Source organism: Trematomus bernacchii, unplaced genomic scaffold (assembly GCF_902827165.1).
Source record: "Trematomus bernacchii unplaced genomic scaffold, fTreBer1.1, whole genome shotgun sequence".
NCBI lineage: Eukaryota > Metazoa > Chordata > Actinopteri > Perciformes > Nototheniidae > Trematomus > Trematomus bernacchii.
Genome location: NW_022987313.1, coordinates 13,239,556 through 13,261,215, shown reverse-complemented (window position 1 = coordinate 13,261,215; position 21,660 = coordinate 13,239,556). Strand labels below are relative to the sequence as shown.

Genomic DNA, 21,660 nt, shown 5'->3' with positions numbered 1-21,660 from the left:
AGAACATATCTAGGATTAAAAGACTAATGTCACAGCAGGATTTGGAAAAACTTGTCCATGCTTTTATCTTCAGTAGACTCGACTACTGTAATGGTGTCTTTACAGGTCTTACTAAAAAATCTATTAGAAAGCTGCAGCTAATTCAGAACGCCGCTGCTCGAGTGCTCACTAACACTAAGAAAGTGGATCACATCACTCCTGTTCTGAAGTCCTTACACTTGCTTCCTGTGTGTCAGAGAATTGATTTCAAAAATATTGCTGCTGGTTTATAAAGCTTTCAATGGTTTAGGCCCAAAATACATTTCTGACCTACTGCTAAATTATGAACCATCCAGAACTCTCAGGTCTTCAGGGACTGGTCAGCTTTCTGTCCCCAGAGTCAGAACTAAACATGGAGAAGCAGCGTTCAGTTATTATGCTCCGAATATCTGGAACAAACTCCCAGAAACCTGCAGGTTCGCTGCAACTCTGACTACTTTTAAATCCAGGCTGAAGACTTTTCTTTTTGCCGCTGCTTTTAATTGAACTATTCACATCTTAAACGGCACTGTAACTTTTATCCATGTTTATTTTATTATCTTTTCTTTTTAATGACTGATTTTAAATGCCATTTTCTTAATGTCTTTCATTTTTTGTAAAGCACTTACAATTGCCTTGTGTTGAAAGGTGCTATATAAATAAACTTGCCTTGCCTTGTTTGCTCATACTATGAACACCATACACCAGCCTTATTCCTTACAGCTGAGACATAATGAACAGCATGGCGTTCCCATCACTTAAGAGACTTGAGTGTAAAGAGGCTGTGTGTTTGTTGTATGAGTTTCTCATAACTTACCCATCAAAGAGCCGTCTTCTTGTCGACTCAATAGCGCTGTCCACACTACGGATGGCTTGTTCGATGGAAGTGCTCACAAAGGTGTCTCCCTCTCTGCTGACTGCAGGAACTGCCGCACAGAGACAGATAGGAAAGCAGATTAGAACCAGGTAAAAATATCTAAAATGGTTTGACTTGCGAACGCATTAGTGCATACAAGGATGCTCCGCCTAACTAACAAAGCATTTCTTTTCCATTACTTTAACAGTTTAATCAAACTAAGTTTGATTAAACTGTTAAAGTAATGTTTAAAAAACAAGTATTTTTGCTATTTAAACCAGTGCTACTTGATTCTATGCTCTAACAAACCTCAAGTAAACGGAGATCAAAATGCATTTAAGTGATAAAACAAAAGATAGGATATAGAGCTAAGGCTACTGTAGTTTGACTTGAAGGTGCTGCACTTCAGCACAACACATTTCTGGAACACTCTTTCGCCTAAGTTTTCCATGAAATAGAGGGAGATTGTGACGTGAGGACTAAGAGTCCTACAACATCAAAGCGCATTGATACAGTTTATTGTTCACCAACAGAGTACTGAGGTCTGAGCTGAGGAGTCTCAGGAGGAAATATCAACTCACACAGTGAAAAGCTTACAAGTCACACAGCTTACAAAATATGTTCACTTGTTCTGCTTTCTATTCCCTTCCTTTTGCATGGTTATGTGCTGTTTGCATGAGATGTTTTTTACCTGTCACAGTGAGCACCATGCTGGCCACTTGGTAGCCGATTGGATTGCGGGCGACACATTCATAGCGTCCGGCATCAGCAGTGCCCACGTCCTTCACCTCTAGAAAACCTTCAGGGCTGATGTGGAACTTGCCGCTCTCTGTCACCTGTATACCATCCTGGAAAGAGGGTAGGGGGTGGGACAAGGCTGGAGTTCAGGACCCTGGGAGATAGCATGCTTAGGTGTGTATCAAACTACAAGACACCGATTAAGAGCCTTGCAGATGGGACCTGTTGTGTGGGCTGGTTCCTTTATACAAGACGTTTTTGGACGGAAATGTCAGCTTAAACTTAACCTTATTAATCAATGAGTCACTTAATAGTCATTATTTGCAATACAATACACAATATTTTAAGTTCTGCCACTAGGAGTCTCTCAAAACAATGTCAGAGAAGCCTTGGATGATGAGAGCTTGTCATTGCAGTTAGCATCTCCGGTTGATTGTTCAATCGTTCAAAAGGTTTCGCGGAGGTCTCCTCCTCTATAAACTTGTCCTAAGCCCATGAACTCTGTGGTGGTGAGGTGATAAGCACCTTACCCAGCCCAGAGGACCTTTATCATCTAACCTTGTTCCAGGTGAGCACAGGTTGAGGCTGGCCCTGAGCGCTGCAGGGAATCTGGACGTCCTGGCCAGACTCTGTCGTCAGGTCCCTTGGAGCATTTGTGAAAACAGGCGTTACTGAATGAGTTAAAACATACACACACATATGCATGTGTTAATGATTATGCACCAGTGATCAAAGTATGTACATTTCATTTCATCACACATTCATCAATCACAGCAGAAACTCTAAGACTTAATCTAGGCATTTGACTGTCTGCGTAGGCTATGAGATCATTCACATACACACTTCTTTCGTCTATTACAGGGAGCAGAACATTAAACATCTTAAAGTCAGCTTACAGATCAAAGAGAATGAAGACAATCTGTATTCTAAAACCAAATGATACATCTCTTTACACGGCAGCAAATAATGTAATGAGCAGTTGGAACATATTTTTCTGTAATTCATCAATTCATTTTCTATTTTTTCCCTTTTGACTTTTGTGTAAGTCTTTTACATGATAATGTTAACCAAACACATATATACGTTTTTTCTGACTACAGGGACAATGTACGTGAAAAGAGCTGTTTTTCCAGGGATTAAGTTGGTCAGCAATCACAAACCACTTAACTACCCCCCAACACACACATACACAGTTTTGAGCATTGTTACAGTGAGTCACTCTGTTATACTGTTTAAGATTCATAGCAGCTGAATCCCCCCCCCCCCCCCCCCCCACACACACACACACTATGATCAAATGCCTTCAAGGTTCCCATGTAGCAGGCAGCAGTCAGCCTGGGAAATCCCCTCAAGTTTTAGAAACACACGGTGGGATGGGAGGCAGTTTCCTAGCAGTCTGACACTAATTAACTGCTTTTAAACAAAGTTGAACTTTTTTTAAATACAGGGTTCACAGCATCAAAGCACAGATAAATCTGGGATGTGAACACAGCCATATTGAAAAAGTATTATTGGTATTTTAAGCATTTTCACCTTTAATGGACAGTTAAAGATCCACTACTGGTGAAGTTATGGTCATTTGGCATGTGCTGTAAATGTTCAGCTACCAAGTCCGTATCGAAACATCTTTTAATAAACTTAAAATCACTGTGGAATGGAAACAAGCTTTACTCCAAGAAAGGTAAAAAACCAGCCTTTCACTTTCTCCTGCACGTCGCTCTCAGAATAAGGCATCTATCACACACTGGCTGTGGGCTTGTTCTGTGCTTTAACAGTGTGGGGGCATTATGCAACGTGTACTTTGTGCCATGTTAACAGCCATTACTACATGGAAAAACATGGTGTCATCTCAGGATTACAGAGTGCCATGCTTTCCTGTGTCAAGCCTGTAATTTCAGCTACACACACACATATACACAGACACACACAACACAGCCATGTGCACAAAAGAAAGAAGCAGTGAGACACAGCAACTTAACTTAACAAAAACATGCACACACAAATGCACATGCAGTGTGTTAAGTTAACCACACAGGTAACTAAAGATGCATTACCTGCATTGTAAAAGTTCAATTGAAGCTTTGTGTGTGAACAAGTTGGCTTTGAATAGAGTTCTGCACAACTCATTTTGTCACCTACCACTTCCCTTCTACTCATCATGCAGTGTTGGAAGAGGGTCTTTTAGCAGTCACCCTAGCCTGTGTATGACAGCAATTCTATAGCCACCTGCCTTATGCCAAATGTGCACCTGGGGAGTGCTGCCCGCGGTGAGCCGCTGATTTACTGCTCATCAGCTTCAACTGCAACTACTTTTGTTCTACTGCAAAGTGTAGCCAAACTAAAAGTGACTACCATGCACTGCAGTGCACTATAACCAGCAGCTAAATGGCTCCTTCTTCTCTCCCACTTAAAGTGAACTGCACATTACATAATGTTGACCTGAAGCATTGTTTACATTCATTGTAAAGCCTCACCCTCCATCCTTACCTCTCTGCTGGATGCCGAGCTGCACGGCGGTGCGCACAGTCCCCACAGGGCTGACTGCCTGACACTCATACTGGCCCTCGTCATGGGCGGCCACTCGAGTGATGCGGAGAGTACCGGAAGACAGGACCACATGGCGGCGATCTATGGGTAATGGACTGCCCCCACGCGTCCAGGCAATCACCGGCTGGGGGTAACCACTTGCCTCACAGGGGAAGTCCACTGTGTGACCCTCCAGTGCTGATTGGTCCTGCGGCGTGACCGTGAACTGTGGGATTGCTGGGGGCAGAAGACAAAAAAAACGTTATTTCAAATAATTAATGCTGAAAATATACGACCAGGGATAAGTGGATTAATCAGTAGGAGAACATCTGACTGGTAACACGAGCCAAGAAAACATTCATTTTGTCAATATGAAATCTGAAACTGATGACACACTAATAGACACATTCATAATCAAACATGTTAGGTATATAAAGGCTATCAAATAAAAAGGTCCATACAAATTGCAAAAGGAAATTCATCACATTTGAGTGGCATGGAGATGCTTCTGTCATAGAACACTGTCCTTGCCGTGAGATGAGATAATGCAAGCGGAGTAGAGTCTTGAATTCTTATGACTTTGGATTGGGTAACATGAACTGAGGTGATTGGTCCGGATGTCTTAAAAGATCATGTGTGATTCTGTAAGATGCACTTTATTTGAATAAATACAAATTGGTTTAGATTGTTAATGGCTTTTAAAGAGTCCCAAGTTGCCGTTTCCTAAAGCATTTGAAGGAAAGTAAAACAGTCTCCACAGAAGAAGAAATCTGGTTCCTACCTTGTACGATGATATATGCTGTCGCGTGTATGGTATCAACATTATTGGAGGCAAAACAGGTATACTGTCCCCCATCCTCCTGGACCACTTTCTGGATAAAAAGCCCTCCAGAGGGTGTGATGTTGATGCGAGCGTCGTTGGGCAGCGGGGTCCGATCGCCCTTTGTCCAAGAAACACGGGGCTGCGGCTGGCCGGTGGCGCTGCATTCCAGGGTCACACTCTCTCCCACCAGCACCTCCGTGTTTTGCGGCTGGATCACAAAACTTGGCCGTGCTGAAAGAGAAGGGGGAGGGGAAAACGTGGGAACTGGGTTAGATCAATTAGGCGAGAGGTTATTTTTCATCTGGGTCTCTGGTTTAGTGTTTACACATTGATGAAAATAAAGCAATTGAGAAATGTGCATTTGAAGGGCCAGTTTATGCACAAAGATCATCTTTGTATATTTCTGTCAACAACGCCACTTTGAAAACTGCTAAAACAACCTCCCACATGTATGACAACATTTGTTGGGGTCCTGTCCATATTTGGCCAGTGATTACAGTGGAGTCAGAGGAAGTATGTATACAGTGAGAGGACCGGTGTTTACAGTCACACTGAGACAGGAAATGCACAACATCTGCTCTCAAACTGTTCCTAAACAAGGGGTCGTCACTAAGGCCATCCATCACCCCGGCGATGACCCTTGGGTCACTTAAAGACAGGCGTGCTAATCTCCCAGAGGGACAGATATGATACTGTGACTGGTGTGTGTGTGTGTGTGTGTGTGTGTGTGTGTGTGTGTGTGTGTGTGTGTGTGTGTGTGTGTGTGTGTCTGGACGGAGCTAGAGAGAAGGAGCAACAGAGGACAGAATGCACTTGTGTGAGTGTGCCTCTTAGTGTAAGTGTGTCAGAAGAAAATCTGACATGAAAGCCAACGTGCTTTGCTCACAGCTCAGTGAGACATCCCAGTTATTTGACCTGCTGAACTGTGAGGGTTGCTTAGGGGCTGCTCAACGTGCAGACACTTTGCTCTATTCTGATGACAGACAAAGATCAAACATGAAAAACTGATACAAGTTTTAAAAGAATCTGGCTCACAGGAGAGATGTTTAAATTAATTGTTTCACTTTTGTTGAAATTGAAAGATAAGACATTTGTCACACATTCAAGTGGTGTTAGAACAATAAAATAAAAAAAAGGTTCTCGACTATAAAAGTTGAGGTGAAAGTTTCCTTGAAAAAAAGCTATCAACATGTTGTTTAAACTCAATGAACTACAAGACATATTTTTTTTAGGGTTCATGTTGTTTACACATTATGACTCAGGCGCCGTTTACACGAGGAGAAAACTGCTTGTATCTGCATAGTTTCGCGTGCGTATAGCCCTATTATTTACACGAGGCCGATAGAAACTGACCCCACAAACGATAACGGGTCCCAAGGTGGATAGATTTGCAAACGAAACGCTCTGGGGGGTCAACCGAGTCCGTGTAATCACCTCTATACGAATATTTCCTGAAAAAATAACGATAGCCCCACCTCTCCTGCTCACTGCTGTAGCATGGCTGTGTTAATTAAACGCACAAGGGGTTCTTGAATGAAATAATATTATAAAAGGCAAACCAGAATTGTTAACGCCCAATATACTCCTTAAACAAAATAAACAGAGTCAGATTTCATGCATTGATCCATTATATTGACAAAGGAGGATCTCACCCGGTGTTTGTAGAGAATATCTCTCTGAGCGAGTCCTCTCCACGGAGACATGCTCCTCCTCCTGTCAGTAGCTACTGCTAGTGCTACTGCTACTGACCATGCTACAGATATTAGTGCAAAAATCTACAGCTCCTCTACCACAACCATCAGCAACAAGTGGACATGGAGAATTACATTAACTACATGTTGCTAAATCCACGGCGGGGCGTAAACAGAAGGATAGCCATGGCAACATTGCTGCGGGGCTGCTGCGGAGTCTTCTTCACTGCTTTTGGTGTATTTTGTGGCGGAAGTTACAGCGCCACTTACAGTCCCGGCATATGTACTACAGCGTTTCCAGCGGTCTCGTTTGAACAGACACGTTAAATGAAACAAATGCATGTGAACGGAAGACTTTTTTGAATACGCATACTGTGCATAAACGCAAACGTTCCCGTGTGAGCGGGGCCTCAGAGATCATGTACAAACGGAAGAGCGATTTTCCTGGCAGGGAAATGCAGCATTGGCCTTGGAAGAGGTCTGAGCCGTCCTTAAAGTGTGTATAGCATGACCCCCAAATGACACCACGATAAACCAGTTAACAAATGCAGTACATCAATGTTGGTATGTGGATCTGAAAGTAAGAGTCGATAAGGTTTTTGTCAAGAAGATCACTTTTCGGAGGCTAGTGCCCTTAATCTGAATTTTCCAGTTGAATCTGCAATGTAGGTTAAAAAGCCTTGACTCCGTCAGATTCAGATGTCTGCATGAAATGTTCACAATGCAGGTTTAGAAGTTAATACAATTCCCCTGTGATAAGCAGAGGTTGACATTGAAATCAGCAACTTACTTGGGGCTCCAAAATATCGCAGCGTGACCTCTGAAGTCTTGACCTCCCCAGCCACGTTTTTGGCCATGCACTGGTAGACCCCCTGGTCTGTCTCCCTGGTGTTCTGAATCATCAGCGTCCCGTCTTCCAGCAGGTTCAGACGGCTGTCATCACGCATGTTTAGAGCATTGCTATCAGGAGGGCACAGAGACACACACCACAACCAATGAGACATGAATCATTATATGTATACAGTCTATGTAAGTCACGGGTCCTAACTGGGAAAAGCTGACTTAATGAGAGCAATGCGTCGCACCAAACGTATTATTTTGTAATTAATTAGATGGACACGCTTATAACCAAACATTACATATTATGTGTGTTTCAGTGCCTTACTTGTTCCTGAGCCAGATGATTTGTGGTTTTGGGTTTCCTTCGGCCCTACAGGTGAAGTAAACAGTGTTCCCTGAGGTCACATCCACATCCCGCGGCTCCGAGGTGATCCTGGGTACCTCTGGAAGGGAAGAAAAGAAAAGCGAGAAGAATGGGAACATTATTATACACAGAATGTCCAATCATTTGTCCCTGTATGCTGTTTCAACCAGTCTGTCCTTTGAACTGAGCCTCTTGTGAATAGGTGTAGCCCTTTCCATGATGCTAGCAGGCAGTCTGTAGCTGAACAGCATGCCTAGGCAGACATTCAAAACAGTGAAGACAAATAGTAGACTATCCTCTCTGGGCATATTTCCTGAGCCATTGAGGGAAAGTGACACTGTCAGTTCATTAGCCAGAGCCGCAGAGTAGTCTAATTTATAATCCAATATAGTCAGCATGCCCTAACCCTTGAACCCCCTTCAAATATAAATCACTCTCGAGGAAATTATTGAAACGGCCTTCAATGTAAGGCACTTTCCTTGAATAGAATAGAATAGGGAGGGATGAAACCCTCTTTAATGGTCACACATGCAGAGCACACAGCACACACAGTGAAATTTGGCCTCTGCTTTTAACCCATCCTAGTACAAGGAGTCTAGTACTAGGAGCAGTGGGCAGCTATTGTACAGCGCCCGGGGAGCAATGGGAGTGGGGGGGAAGGGGGGTGTCCGGTGCCTTGCTCAAGGGCACCACGGCAGGGCAGGAGGTGAACTGGGACCTCTCCAAGTAGAAGTCCACACTCCATATTTAGGTCTGGTCGGGGACTTGAACCAGCGACCCTACGGCTCCCAGTCCAAGCCCCTACTGACTGAGCCACTGCTCAAGTGTATGTAGATGATCATTCACAATAGCAACTACACACAATCTTACAGCCATGTGTCCGAACACCCACAGACGCTGGGGTAAGGAATATGCACAAGTGTTTCCAGCTACTAAAACACGATACACATTAAGTTTGACTTCTGTCTCAAAAGGAAGTAAAGCTCCCACACAATGCAGCACACACTCTGTGGCTCCTGCTAAACACACTCACTGTACAGATGGTAGACACATTTCAGAACTACCTCTACAAACACTTACTTCCAATCAGCTTACATAAAGAACAAGCCATAGGATGTGGGTATATCTGTGTACAAACTCATAGGAAGCTTGTGAACTTCAGGCTACCCATCTCTCATCTTCCCACCAAATTACTCCAAATAACCCTGGGGATTGTAATTACAGTTTTGTGGTAGCCCACCCTCCATTGTGGTTCAATAAGGAGGCAAGCCTGGTTCATCAGATAAAACTTGTGCAGGGAGGTGGCACTTCATTTTTTAAGAAGGATGGCTGTTTTGACAGCTGCTCGACCCGCCATGCATTGTTCCACCTCGTTTACAGGAGGAAGAAGGGAGTACAAGGAGGGAGGGAGGTAGAGAGGGAGGTGTGGAATGACTTCCAGCGTGTTTTGAACCAGACATTCTTCCTCTGCTGCTCTGATATGCAGACAGATGGAGGGGGTAACATTGAGCAAGAACGGGCAAGTTGGTGCCATCAAATTAGCTGCTGAGAATTAAATGTGGTTGGCTTACAGTCAGCTGCCTGGCTCAGACTGAAGCGTTCAGTGGGAGCTGGAGGAAACACTGAGCTGAAGCAGTTAGATCTACTGCAGGAGCCAACCGCCGGGTATAGAAACCAACTGCCATGCAGACTTATAGTGATTTGGTTTCTATTGCAGTGTTTAACAGTACCAATACACTCAGGTCAACTTGTGGCCCCACGCAAAGTTATGTGATGACGCCCTCTGTGTTGCGAGCATTGACGGGGGGGGGGGGGGCGGCGAAACTGCATTTGCGCTTCGGATGAGGCTCACTCCGCAAGATGAGGCCCCCTCCGCGAGGTGAGGCCCCACGCACTCAGCGTGATCTGCGTGTAGGGAGGGGCGGCCCTGAATACACTTTACCCTGTGGTTAAGCATTCTTCCCTTTGGATTGAAAAGCTTGCAAAGGGTACTCCACCCAAGGTAAACTATTCAATATTAGTTCTGTTAATAGTAATTGTTAATATGCATTTTTGCTTTTCTCTCTGTGTGTAATGTTAGTTTTCATTATACTATTTTAACATAACATTTGCAGCAAAAGAGATAAAGGCAGACTTCCAGATGTCTATCTGTATTATCTTGCATTTGATGTCAGGTATCATCTGATCTTGGGCTATAGAAGGAATGTAAGCACAGGTATTTAGGATTGGCTGGGGGTATCCTGTAAAAGACGGTAGCAACCATTTGATAACCTTATCATCACTGTTTTTTCTTTACATCCTACTAATTCACATAAAAACACTTATGTTATGTGTCCTTGTGTGCCTTTCAATGTTGTGTGGTATATTGTTTTGTTCTGTTGTTTGGTCTGTACCCTGTATAAATAGAAAACTGTAAAAAAAAAAAGAACAAATGACAAAAGCTTAGGACCACCCCATCACACCCCATAACATGAGCACACATATCATACACAGGCTGAGCAGCTGCTGGTGGTCTGAGATCAGAGGGTCCTGAGTGACTTTTCACCCAGACCAGAGACACAGCTGGTGATGTATGAGAAGTGAAACAGCTGTGTTCCCACAGCCGTCAGACACAAAGAGAGGACACACCTGTGTCTGTGTCTGTGTCTGTACGAGTGACTCAGGGTGACTACATGCTATTTGCTGACAGGAGGGCTGCAGGATTTGTATGTGGATTTAGGATTAGGTTAAGATGTATAGAAATAAGAACATGGAAACCACATGCAAGCTGCTATGCAAACATGCATGGCTTCCTGTATGCTTGCCCTTAAATATGTGTTCTTCAGTTTCAAAACTAAACTTCCAATTTTAAACAAAACCAGGTTTCAATAAAGAGGCTTTTAATAAAAACATCTTGTGTTGCTTTGTGCTTTCTGCAAATGGTTTGCCAACTGTATTTGATTTTTACAAATGTGTCAGTTGGGCCTGATGTGGAGATATGTCATTAGAATGGATCATAAAAACCCTGCTTTTCTCTGACTTTATACACTATCTAAAACACATGGTCATTAGATTTCAGAATTGTCATGATCAGTGGGAGGTGTGGTTATTTTCTCCGTACCACAGTTGAGCTCCTGGGCGGTGAGTGTTGCCACCGATCTGCCCTGCAGGCGGCTTGGGTAGTCACAAGTGGCAGCAGCCTGGGCATTTCCCGACTCAGCATACTGCTTCAGCAGGTCAGCCAGCCACAGCAGCTCACAGTCACAGTTTAACGAATTGGAATCCAGTCGCCTTAACACATAAACAACATGCACAGACACATAGCAAGTGAGAAATTGGTTCACGTTAAAACTGTTATACTGTATATGAAATGTGAACTTGTACCAGCAGCGGTGTAAATGAACTAAAACCGGTCTGGCATGGCTAGGCCCCGCTCAGTCCAAACAGTGGGGCTCAGCAGGGACATGTTGGAAGACACTCTCCTTCTGCCGTGGGAAACTCTCTCTGTTTGGCCTCTTTTCTGATTAATGATCCAGCTTTCAGTTCTAGTACAATTTTTCTTTTATCCATAATAGGTTTTTCAGAAGATTTAGCTGTCTAAGTTTTACATTTGTGAAACCCTATTGGATAGTGTGTTCATTTGTGTACCGCTTCACTTTTAAGTTTCTTTGTGATCATTTATATATATTAAATATTTACTCAATAGTCAATTCAATGCCAGTCAGTTTAATTTATTATCTGTTTAAGTTCTGGCCTAGGATCTGACAAATACTTAAATGGTCCTTCATGGGATGTGGCCAAACTGTGGATTTGTCTACACTGCCTGTTGGCTGGATGAGGTTAGAGTTTAAAGATAATAGGCCTCATGTTGTAAGACCACAATTCTCATATTTCATGGAAGATTAAGCATATTTTGTGCTTAAATACATTTTACAATTTAAATGTTCTTTGCTTTTCTGATCATAACTTACACTACACAATCAATGTTTAATCCCCGCTGCAGCTGACTCAAAACTCTAAACTGCAGGAAGGGCTATGACTTGTGATAGAAAGCACCTTGCAGCCAAAGTGTGAGAACATGGCAGTGTGGTTATGTGGCATGAAACAGACAACAGGCCCCACTTGATAATGGGTGTCATGGGAGTAAGCTACAGAAATTGATAGAGACATGCGTTTCAACACAGCTGTTTGAGGGACTTTTTTTTTTTTACTTACAATCGCTTCATGGACTGAAGTTGAGTGAAGGTTCCCGGGACTAGTTGGGTGATTCTGTTGTTGTGCAAAAACCTGAGTGAAAGACAGACAAACTTTAAGATAAACATTTTTCAGAAATACTTTTTTTTGTTGAAATAGTGGAATAATAATGGAATATGTGCTTTTTGTTAATATCATGTTTCATTTATCATAATGGACAAAAACATGATTATTTTCCCAGACATGCAATGGAGGTTCAACGGGACGACCCCGGAGACTTATATTGTTCTGCTATAAGTAGACATCAAAACATTTCCGTGTTTATGTAAGGCTTTGTACCAAAACTTCCCCCCAAAACGTCTCATTCTTAAACAACTACAGAGGATCAGGAGAATCTTTGATGCATTACTTCATCTTCTATCCCAAGCTGTAGAAACCAACCTACAGATATGATCACTGGACACTTCTGCTTTGACCGTGACCATGGAGATATTCCCCAACAAGCCACTCTAGACTTTGCATTTGGGAATTCCTTCCCTCCCCCCCCCCCCCCCTGGTCTGCAGGTGTCTCTCCTTCTTCTTTCCCTCCTCAGTGACTGGGAAGTATGGATGAACTGGGCAGCCACTGGCCCATAAACAGGGATAATGAAACAGGAATTTAACAGGACTTCTTCAACCCTCAGACATCTGGTAGAGCGTTTTAGAAGCGACATCACATCTGCACGCTGTCAAGAAAACTCATGTCCAGAACGTATGCAGGCATTGCTGACAGCTTTACTTCGACTTCTTATGTTTGTATAAATATCTTGATTCTTTTTCATTTGATCTCTTTATTGCACATTCTTACTTTTATTGTTCTTTCATTCTTTTATAAAATGGAGCAACTTTTATGAAACCCAGTATGCTCCTGGAAAAAAGTAAACTGGTTCTGATGAAGATAATGGCAGTTGGTCCACAAAAGAACCACAGCTACATTATTTTAAACAATTGCATGCATGTGTTTATGTATAATTGTGGTCAGGGACAACAATATTAATATCACTATTTCATTTTGAAGAAGTAGCGTGCAGGATTTAAAATGGGATATATTTGTCACACTTTTTTCATTGTGTATAATCACCTTAAACTAATTATGGTTTTGTCTTAGTTAGCTTATAATAAGCAGGTGGCCATGTTGCTCCACCATGTTTCTACAGTAGCTCAGAACGGATAAACCAAGTACTGACTATAGAGAGTCTTTTAAGTTGTGACATAACCTGATAGCCAAAGATTATCAGCAGAAGGTGGGGTTTGCGATACAGCATTCGATATTCAATTCATAACCACGCCGCTGGATGCCACTAAATGTTACACACTGCTCCTTTAAGATGACCATATCAAGATTCCAAGGGGAAACTCTATATCTAGTACATTTAGATTGCCGAAGTTACAACTGTCCTACAGAGTTGGAGGAACCCATCACAATATAAGCGATATACTGCAGTATATAATCAGTGATGTTCAGATTGACATTCCTATCTGTGGTTGCAATTAGCTCAGCTCCGTGTTTAATGAGGCCAAGATGTGTCCTCGACCCCGCAGTCCACTCCATGACTCTGACTTGACAGTTGTGATCTCATTCAGCCCCCCTGGTTTGTTTTTCTCTGACCGATTGTCCCAATGAGAGTATTTTTGGAAGCAGCATGATTAGAAAATAACACAAACCCAATATATTTCCCGACATAGGTCTTAAGTCATCTGTTAAACAAATAAACCACTAAAGGACAATTGCATAATCTCACAGCTGAAACGGGACAAACTAATCAGCGTCATGGGAACCAAGTATAGGTTCAGAATCTTGACCTGCCTGATTTTTCATTTATTTTACAGTAAGTACATCTTGCCAGTTATTGCTTTATGGTTTCTATGAGTTGCCTTGGTGAACCCATTTGCTGTGTTGGATCTTTTTTAAATCAGTTGATTTCATTGAGCATTTAGGTTGAAATAGTCAGACAGGATGAACTTACAGTCGCTCCAGCTTTGGTAGTTGAGTGAATGATTCTGGTTCCAACGACTCAATGTTGTTGAAGTGCAGGTACCTGGAGAAGAACAGAGCATAGACAAAGCACAGTCAAACTGGATTAGGGATCCCTGTCTGACTAAATATAAATTCATCGTCCTGGAAGAGCCTAAGAGGTGTATCATTTAGAAAACTGTGAAAAAACTGTGTTTTCTAGTTTTTTCTGTTCGCCTGTCTATCCCTTAACACTTCAAAATGTTCAAAAGTAGTTTAAAAAAAGGAATTTGCGCATCCATCTTGGAGAGTTGATGTACAGGGTCTGAAAGTCTCTGGCTGAAGTTTGAAATGAGATTGCCCACAGGTGAAAAGCAGGAACAACGATTACCACATGGAATGCAAACACAATTTATGCTCCAAAAAGCCTGAGCTGAGAAAACATAAATCAAAGCACAGGCTACCAAATACAATGTCAGGGAAATCAAAGGGATGGCAGATCGATAGGTGTAAGGACTCAATTGGTTTGTTTGGACAGTGAAAGCAACAGACAAAGCAGCTGCAGCAACAAAACAGACACGCAGACAAACTAAAGCAGCATAGAGTGTACAATAAAATGCTAAATTCCTCTGGATGTGTTCAACACTAGAAAGTCAATTGTAGTTGTTTCTTTAAGTGTATCTCAACTGCTGATTTATTTCTGTATTTTTAAAAGCTGCACTGAACATCCAACATTTTGTCTTTGGGTGTTTTCTAGTGTTGAAAGGAGCCTGGACAGAAAACAACACAGATAAGCAGAAAGACACAATGGTTTAATGAAGACAGAACTAAGCTCATTTTAAAGCCACTTAAAACCCCTCTAGTTTTCAATTAACATCCTATTTTTTTTTTCATTACACCTTCAATAACATTTGAGATCAAGTTTTGCTGTCATAACAATTTTAGATGTGGATAACATTCAAATTAATCAGAATTGGTTTTAAATGTAAAAAAACTAGATAATGTCTTGCTTTGCATCCATGTTGTGACCAAGTGTGTGTGTTCCTTTGTGATCCCTAACAACCCAACTGGCATGTTGATAAAACAACAACAGAGAGAGCTGGGGCTATTACTAAGAAGCATGTGACTTAACGCTCCAGCGGTGATATAGAATAACTATTCAAGTATATTCAATCGGGCTCAGAACTTGTCACTCGTATATAAAACCCTTCATTATTGCGGCGAAACTCAAAACAGCTGCCAGGCATGGACCCCGATGTAGGGGGTGGTCTGACTTGGTGAATTCTGTATCTGTTGCTCTGTGAATCCAGTTTTAGAGAATAAGTAATCAGCTCCAAAAAGAGACCAAAAACCTTTAATCTGCTAGTCAACCATGTAAGTTATAATTATGGCTTTTTGACAAACTGTAAAAAAAATCTTGTACAATTTTATGATCACAATTCATATATCATCAAACAACATTTGCTAATGTGTTGTTATAGTCAAACATGGTATAAAGATACAACAGGGTTGTGTGTGTTTTAAGACTTACAGAAAGCAATTACATTTCATCACACAGACTTAACAGACATTATGCACTAAAGGGTTCTCAAAACACTTAGAGCAGCAAATTGGAGCACAAGGGACGTTTCTGCAGTAGCAGGAGACACGCATTGCAAGTCAAGCTTTGCTCTGAAGCACGAGCTCTGACCGAGCACAACACTACTGGCAGCACGAGGCTAGACGTCATGCTCTGGGCTTTGCATGGGGGTGGCAAATATCTGCCGTCCTGACCACAAGACATGCGACTCATGCAAAAGGGTCAAAGAGGGTCAGTGCGGCATACAAGGGTGGGTGCACACACGGCATGCATGGTGGCGGTGGAAAAGTGGATAGAGGGGCGCACGCAGGGGGTTGGAGGTGGAAAGTGACACGGTAATGACAACTGAACATCATGACAACTGTGTAAGGCCCACACAGTCATGTCATACAACGTTCATAACAGCTCAGTAATAATGCCAATATTTGTGAAATGCATCACATGACTTGTGTAACAATGTTGACCTTACCAGGGATCATGAATTGTTTGTTTGTTTAGCAATCTCTCAGGAAGGGGTGGGTGGGGGTGCGAGAGGTGTTTTACAGACGGGGAGACAGTAGGGGTGGGGAGTAGCAGTTTGGTCGAGCAGAAGGAAAGGTAAACGAGGAAGTTGGTCACTTACAGTTGCTCAAGAGAAACAAGCCCCTTAAATGCTTGTCTGTCAATTGATTGGATTTCATTCTTGTACAAATAGCTGGAAGGAGAGATAACCAGTAACATTAGTAACACACACACACTCACACAGGATCATCTGAATTCTGTCTGGTTATTATAAGAGAAGGTAGAGGGGATCTGATCACAATACAGTTGTCTGGTTGCCATTTTATGATGGTATGAATTACATATATGAACACTGTAGAATATGTTTTGAATGAAGTATATACTACACTTCCTGCTTCATTGACATCACTAGTCCAACAGTATAGGTTTACATTTACATAACACAATCCAAATCAAAGACTTAGATATGTGCACACGTCATGAGAACATGTGTAGCTGTTAACATGGTGTGTGCATCACATAAGATCATCAATTTGAACTTGAAATAATTGTGTAATATGCAGCATATACAGGATTATTATGGGATTGTAGCACACTGAAAGACAAATACCCTTGATGTGTGCATGTTTTCCATCCATCATACATGTTACAGACATGTGATACTAGAAAAGCAAAGATGTAAGGCTCTGCCCTTTACTCTCCCATATTTCTGTGTCACTTTCCAACACTGCACTCATGATGAGACACGATGAGAGATAGAGAGCTCCCCACAGTACAAGTGACGCAATGCATGGACAAATAAACATCCTCTTTCTATAGTTGCATGCCTTTCTCAATGTTAGAGCCTGTCTCTGGTAACGCTACCATGACAATTCATTTCCATGCCAAGCTATTCCGTACATACTGATGATGGTAAATGCAACTATAAGTGTCATTTCTTTACTTTGGTGACTTCTTTTATCACTGTTGTTGGGTTTAAGAACCAGGAGGATTTTTCCTGACTGCTGCTGATCACTAAACATCACAAAACCAAAAGATATACATTTACAGTAAACTAAAAAAAGATCAGTATGTAACTAAGAAATCTAATTAAAGTTATTTGATGCAGAATTAAATCTGTGTTCTGCACTGATTGACAATTACAGATGGATGTAAGGTAACAGAATAATAAAAAATAAAAGAAATACATTATTCAATCAAGGGTTCCCAGAAAGAGGTGCATTGAACTCTGTATGACTGTGCTGTGGAAGAGGGGGAGGGGGAGGGGGCACCCGGGCCATTAGGGTTTGGAGGACATGAAAGATGACAGGGAGTGGACTTTACAAAGGTTTAAAGGAAGTAAAGAGGAGAGATGGGGGGGGGGGATACCTTACCCTAATCACAAAGAGGAGACAATGGTGCAGGCTTAAGATCAACTCTACGTTTAACTGCGAGGGCCATTGTAATTAAAATAGCTACAGGATTCAATTACAACACAAAGAGGGAGGATAGATGACGCACGTTTGTGTTTGGGTGAAATGAGGAGAGAAAAAAGTTAAAAGCCAACTCACCCCCACTCTCTCTCTCTCTCTCTCTCTCTCTCAGAGTTGTTGTGTATGATCCTGTCTCATGTGTGTAGTGCTCGGCCTAAATATGATCTGGACAGTGATGTAACAGTATGTCACGTAGGGCTGCCCCCTGAGAGTCCATGTGTCAAACTATCGGAAGGCGACACCTCAGTTCATTTGAAATTCTTTAAGTTGAGACAGACCTTTTCTTTGTCAATAAGTGTGCATGACCTAATGTTCTTATATTCTAGCAGGGCGAGAGTATTTGCTTAATCCACAGGCAGTATAGACTTGATCTATATAAAAAGGCAAACATGTCACACCTAAAAAGCATGGTAAATGGCTGTGGTCCGTGTTTAAATACATGACATTCTTATCCAGTAAAGCCTTAATGTCACGCTACTTCTTTCACACAAACAGACTTTGATCAGTAGTTGTATTATTTATTTGAATATGGTACTTTATCTGCCATTATGCAGACACCTAGTCTAATCAGAGCTAAATGGAAAATAATGTTATTTTCAGTTCAAAATGTACACAAATATCACCAAACACAAGGCACTGTGCACATGTACTGCGTAGTTCCAGGCAGGGAAATCAGTCCATATCTAACTGTGAGCACAGACAGTGCTCTTACCGCGACTATAGCCTGTGGGATGATAATGTAAGTGACGAACAAAGGGAACAAACTGGCAATCCCACAGAAACCTTGAGGCTACACACGCCTCGACAATCTGTTCTCAACCCTGCCTCCAGGTCACGGCTTCCAGACACTTAAATACAGAGGATCAGACAAAGGGAGACTGTTCCTTGATGTATTTTTTGAACACTGCCCTGATACATGTATACTGTCTGAGCAGTCTAGCAACACCAGCCGTCTGAGCAGTAACCATCGATAAGTGTTGTTTTTTTGCAACAATAGTATCAGACATGTTTCACCATGCTCCCTCTTCTGTTGATGGAACAAATGTGAACTCCTTTAACAGCCAACTATCATGTTTGACTGTAAAGAGGTACTGCCACATATTCTTAAACTCTATCACTTGACCTTAAAAGCACAACAACATTGATATGAGGCAACTTACAGATATTTGAGGTTTTCCAGATCTTCAAATACCCCCCTGGGGATCCTTCGTATATGATTGTTGTTGAGGAGGCTGTGTAGAAAAGACAACAGGGGATATTTTTTACAAGATGGACAGTTTGTGTGGGTTAATTCGGAGAGGAGTGCAAAAAGCTATTTAAGGCAAAATACATTATAATGGAATTGAAAGGAATTTGAATCAATTGCCTCCTGACGTCTGTCACAGTATAGGTTCTGTTGGTCATCTTATAACACAGTTTCATATTTCTCTGCGATTTAAAAAACACCTGCAGTGTGCAGAGTTGTTATTCCCAAAGTGTTGTGATCTTTTTAATAAAGTAATATAGGACATGTCGCTGTACTTCAAAGACTGATGGTTTTTAGGTTATGTTGTTGTTCAGTCCGTGGAACTGCAGACTGAAACCAAAAAGAGCTGTTGGGGATATAAAGCTCTCAGCAGTCCACATAGCTGGCTGGCTGATAGGAAAAGCCCGGCTTTCTCCTGCTTTCAGGGACTGTTCTTTACTTTGAAACTAAATCTAAACCACTATGTTAATAGCCTGCAATGATTCTCATGTTTTTTTATCTATGGATATACAGTATATAACCGTATATACTACACATTCCATTTGTACTCTTCTTATTTTTGCATTTTTCTTCTACCTTTCTTTGCAGCTGCCACAGGAGAAAGCATTTTAATAATGTTAAGGTGTGTCTGATTTATTTGAGCAGTCAGCTGAACAGTGTAAACACTGTTATTACGGCATTGCTGAAACATGCACACATTTGTTCTTTATTTTAAGAAGGTTGCTAAACTAATATGTTGCCCAAGAAAAACACAAACACTTGAAACATTACAGGTCCTTAATTAGCTTAGCAATGCACCATGTAGCAGCCCGGACATATGACAAATAGCTCTGTGGGTGGAAGTGGAAAAGTAAATTCCTCATAGATTACGAGCTGACCTACATGTGTGAAACCATAGCAGAACAAGCCAGAATCTGCTTGTGTGTGTGTGTGTGTGTGTGTGTGTGTGTGTGTGTGTGTGTGTGTGTGTGTGTGTGTGTGTGTGTGTGTGTGTGTGTGTGTGTGTGTGTGTGTGTGTGTCTTTCCAGGGAAGTGGCAATCATTCTGCAGAGTGTTGTTTTAAGGAAATTGTCTAGATTTAATTCAAAAGTCTCATTAAATGCAACTAACAACAAAATGCTTATACTATGAAATATTATTCAGAAAACAAATTTGCGTCAAAAAAGAGGAGCAGGGACAAAGACTTACAGTGTATTGAGGTTCTTTAATCGTTTGAAGGAACCTGGTTGTAGATCCTTGATTTTGTTGAACCTGAGGTCGCTGTAGAAAAGAAGAGAAACATATTCATATTAAGGAGAGTATCAAAAGTTGTACATGAATACAATTGACTTGAAAGATCTCTAAATGTGTTGAAAGCATGCAATACACATCTGCATTAACTAAAGTCAACAGCAGAGCTTTCACATAATAATCCTGAAGGATAATTGGACACATTACTCATTTCACAAGAATGCCTTTGTGAAGCTTTAATCATGTGGGCAGATTTATATAACATTTGCCCCAAAGATAACAATCAAAGCCAGTCGCAGCAGTCAGCAGTTGTCAGGGTCTTTCTCCTTTAACTTCTTAATTTAAAGAGGCTGTGTAATGATAACAATAACTTTGACACGGCACTAATCACTCTTGGTCTACCAAAGAGTGACATAGCTTGACGAGGTAAAGACCCTAAAACTGCAAATATCCCTGTGAAGGTGAAATCATTCTTAAACCCACGAGGCGTTACTCAAAATTGGAACATGTCATCTGAACAGTGATGTTATGTTTATGGAACTTGGGCTGCAAGTCATCTGATCTTCAACTAAGCCGTTTGCTAAACGTATTTTAATAAGATATTCTGTAAGGGGAACCAGCTATTTAGATGACGAGGGGCATTTAGAGAACTCTTACCAGTGAGTGCATCCAGAAACACCATTTGTATCAAGGTCTTTAAGGTCTGCTTTAACCCACAACAACCAAAGAAGTGTAGCATTATTCAACAGAGCATGTCACCTGAGAGGAAAGTCTATTGAAAAAACCTCTGGCCAAAGAGATAAAGGGAGCATTCGGGTGGAACCACAAAGCAGATTTATCACTGCACTGAAGAAAGGAAGAACTACATCAGCCTTTTTCTCTAGAAAGCCTCACTCACTGGCAATGACCAAGTAAATAATCTTAGACCGGGTCACACAGACTTGTGATTGTGCAAAACTGTCACGGCACCAGGGTGATGAGAACCCTGGGATCAGTCTTATTCTCAGTTTGACTGCAACATTACAAAAACAGCTTTACTGTGGCTTTATGTTGGTGAAAGGATGAGTGACGTAATCCTTTGATTCATTTACATTGTATATACAGTATGTATTCATTAGCTAAGTATTTATCTTGTCCATTTCCCTTTATTCACAAAAAGCCACGCAGCGGTGACTCCTTACATTTCTGAAAAGATGACGTCCAAATAACCAAATCAACTGATTTCATAGCCGGTGAAATGTTTATGGGTCAGTGACTCTGTAAAAGCCTTCACATATGGGTCCAATCAGAGGGAGTCCAACTTTTTCATATGCTGACTTCCTTGACTGTGAGCTAGTGCAAGACTTCACTAGAAGAGCTTTTCTGTAGCTGACATGCTTTGTGTGGAACGTCCTTCAAACAGCTATTATATTGTTGTTTCTGGCAGCACCTTCTGTAACTTCAAAATAAAAATATTATTTTCAAATTAATCAACAGCTTTGACCAAACAATAAAACCTCACAATCAGGGAGATGAAACAGGAGTGCAAGTTTGATGCACTTGGAGCACTAAGGATACTTAAGGCTGTAATTGGATCAAATTGACTGTCAAAAAAAGAGAGGGTTGAGGGT

At 41.6% G+C, this 21,660-nt stretch overlaps 1 protein-coding gene across 1 annotated transcript in view; it reads right to left on the bottom strand.

Moving 5' to 3' along the window:
* LOC117479231 (peroxidasin) overlaps positions 1–21,660 on the bottom strand; it is a 49,840-nt gene that overhangs the window by 18,692 nt on the left and 9,488 nt on the right. The window contains exons 2-14 of the mRNA XM_034126256.1: positions 20,009–20,080; positions 18,735–18,806; positions 16,224–16,295; positions 14,036–14,107; positions 12,051–12,122; positions 10,957–11,126; positions 7,818–7,935; positions 7,443–7,612; positions 4,920–5,192; positions 4,100–4,375; positions 2,171–2,283; positions 1,566–1,722; positions 836–944 (exon numbers count right to left, since the gene is read on the bottom strand). Of these exons, the coding sequence (XP_033982147.1) occupies positions 836–944; positions 1,566–1,722; positions 2,171–2,283; positions 4,100–4,375; positions 4,920–5,192; positions 7,443–7,612; positions 7,818–7,935; positions 10,957–11,126; positions 12,051–12,122; positions 14,036–14,107; positions 16,224–16,295; positions 18,735–18,806; positions 20,009–20,080 (1,746 nt within the window). The remainder of the gene's footprint in view (positions 1–835; positions 945–1,565; positions 1,723–2,170; positions 2,284–4,099; positions 4,376–4,919; positions 5,193–7,442; positions 7,613–7,817; positions 7,936–10,956; positions 11,127–12,050; positions 12,123–14,035; positions 14,108–16,223; positions 16,296–18,734; positions 18,807–20,008; positions 20,081–21,660) is intronic.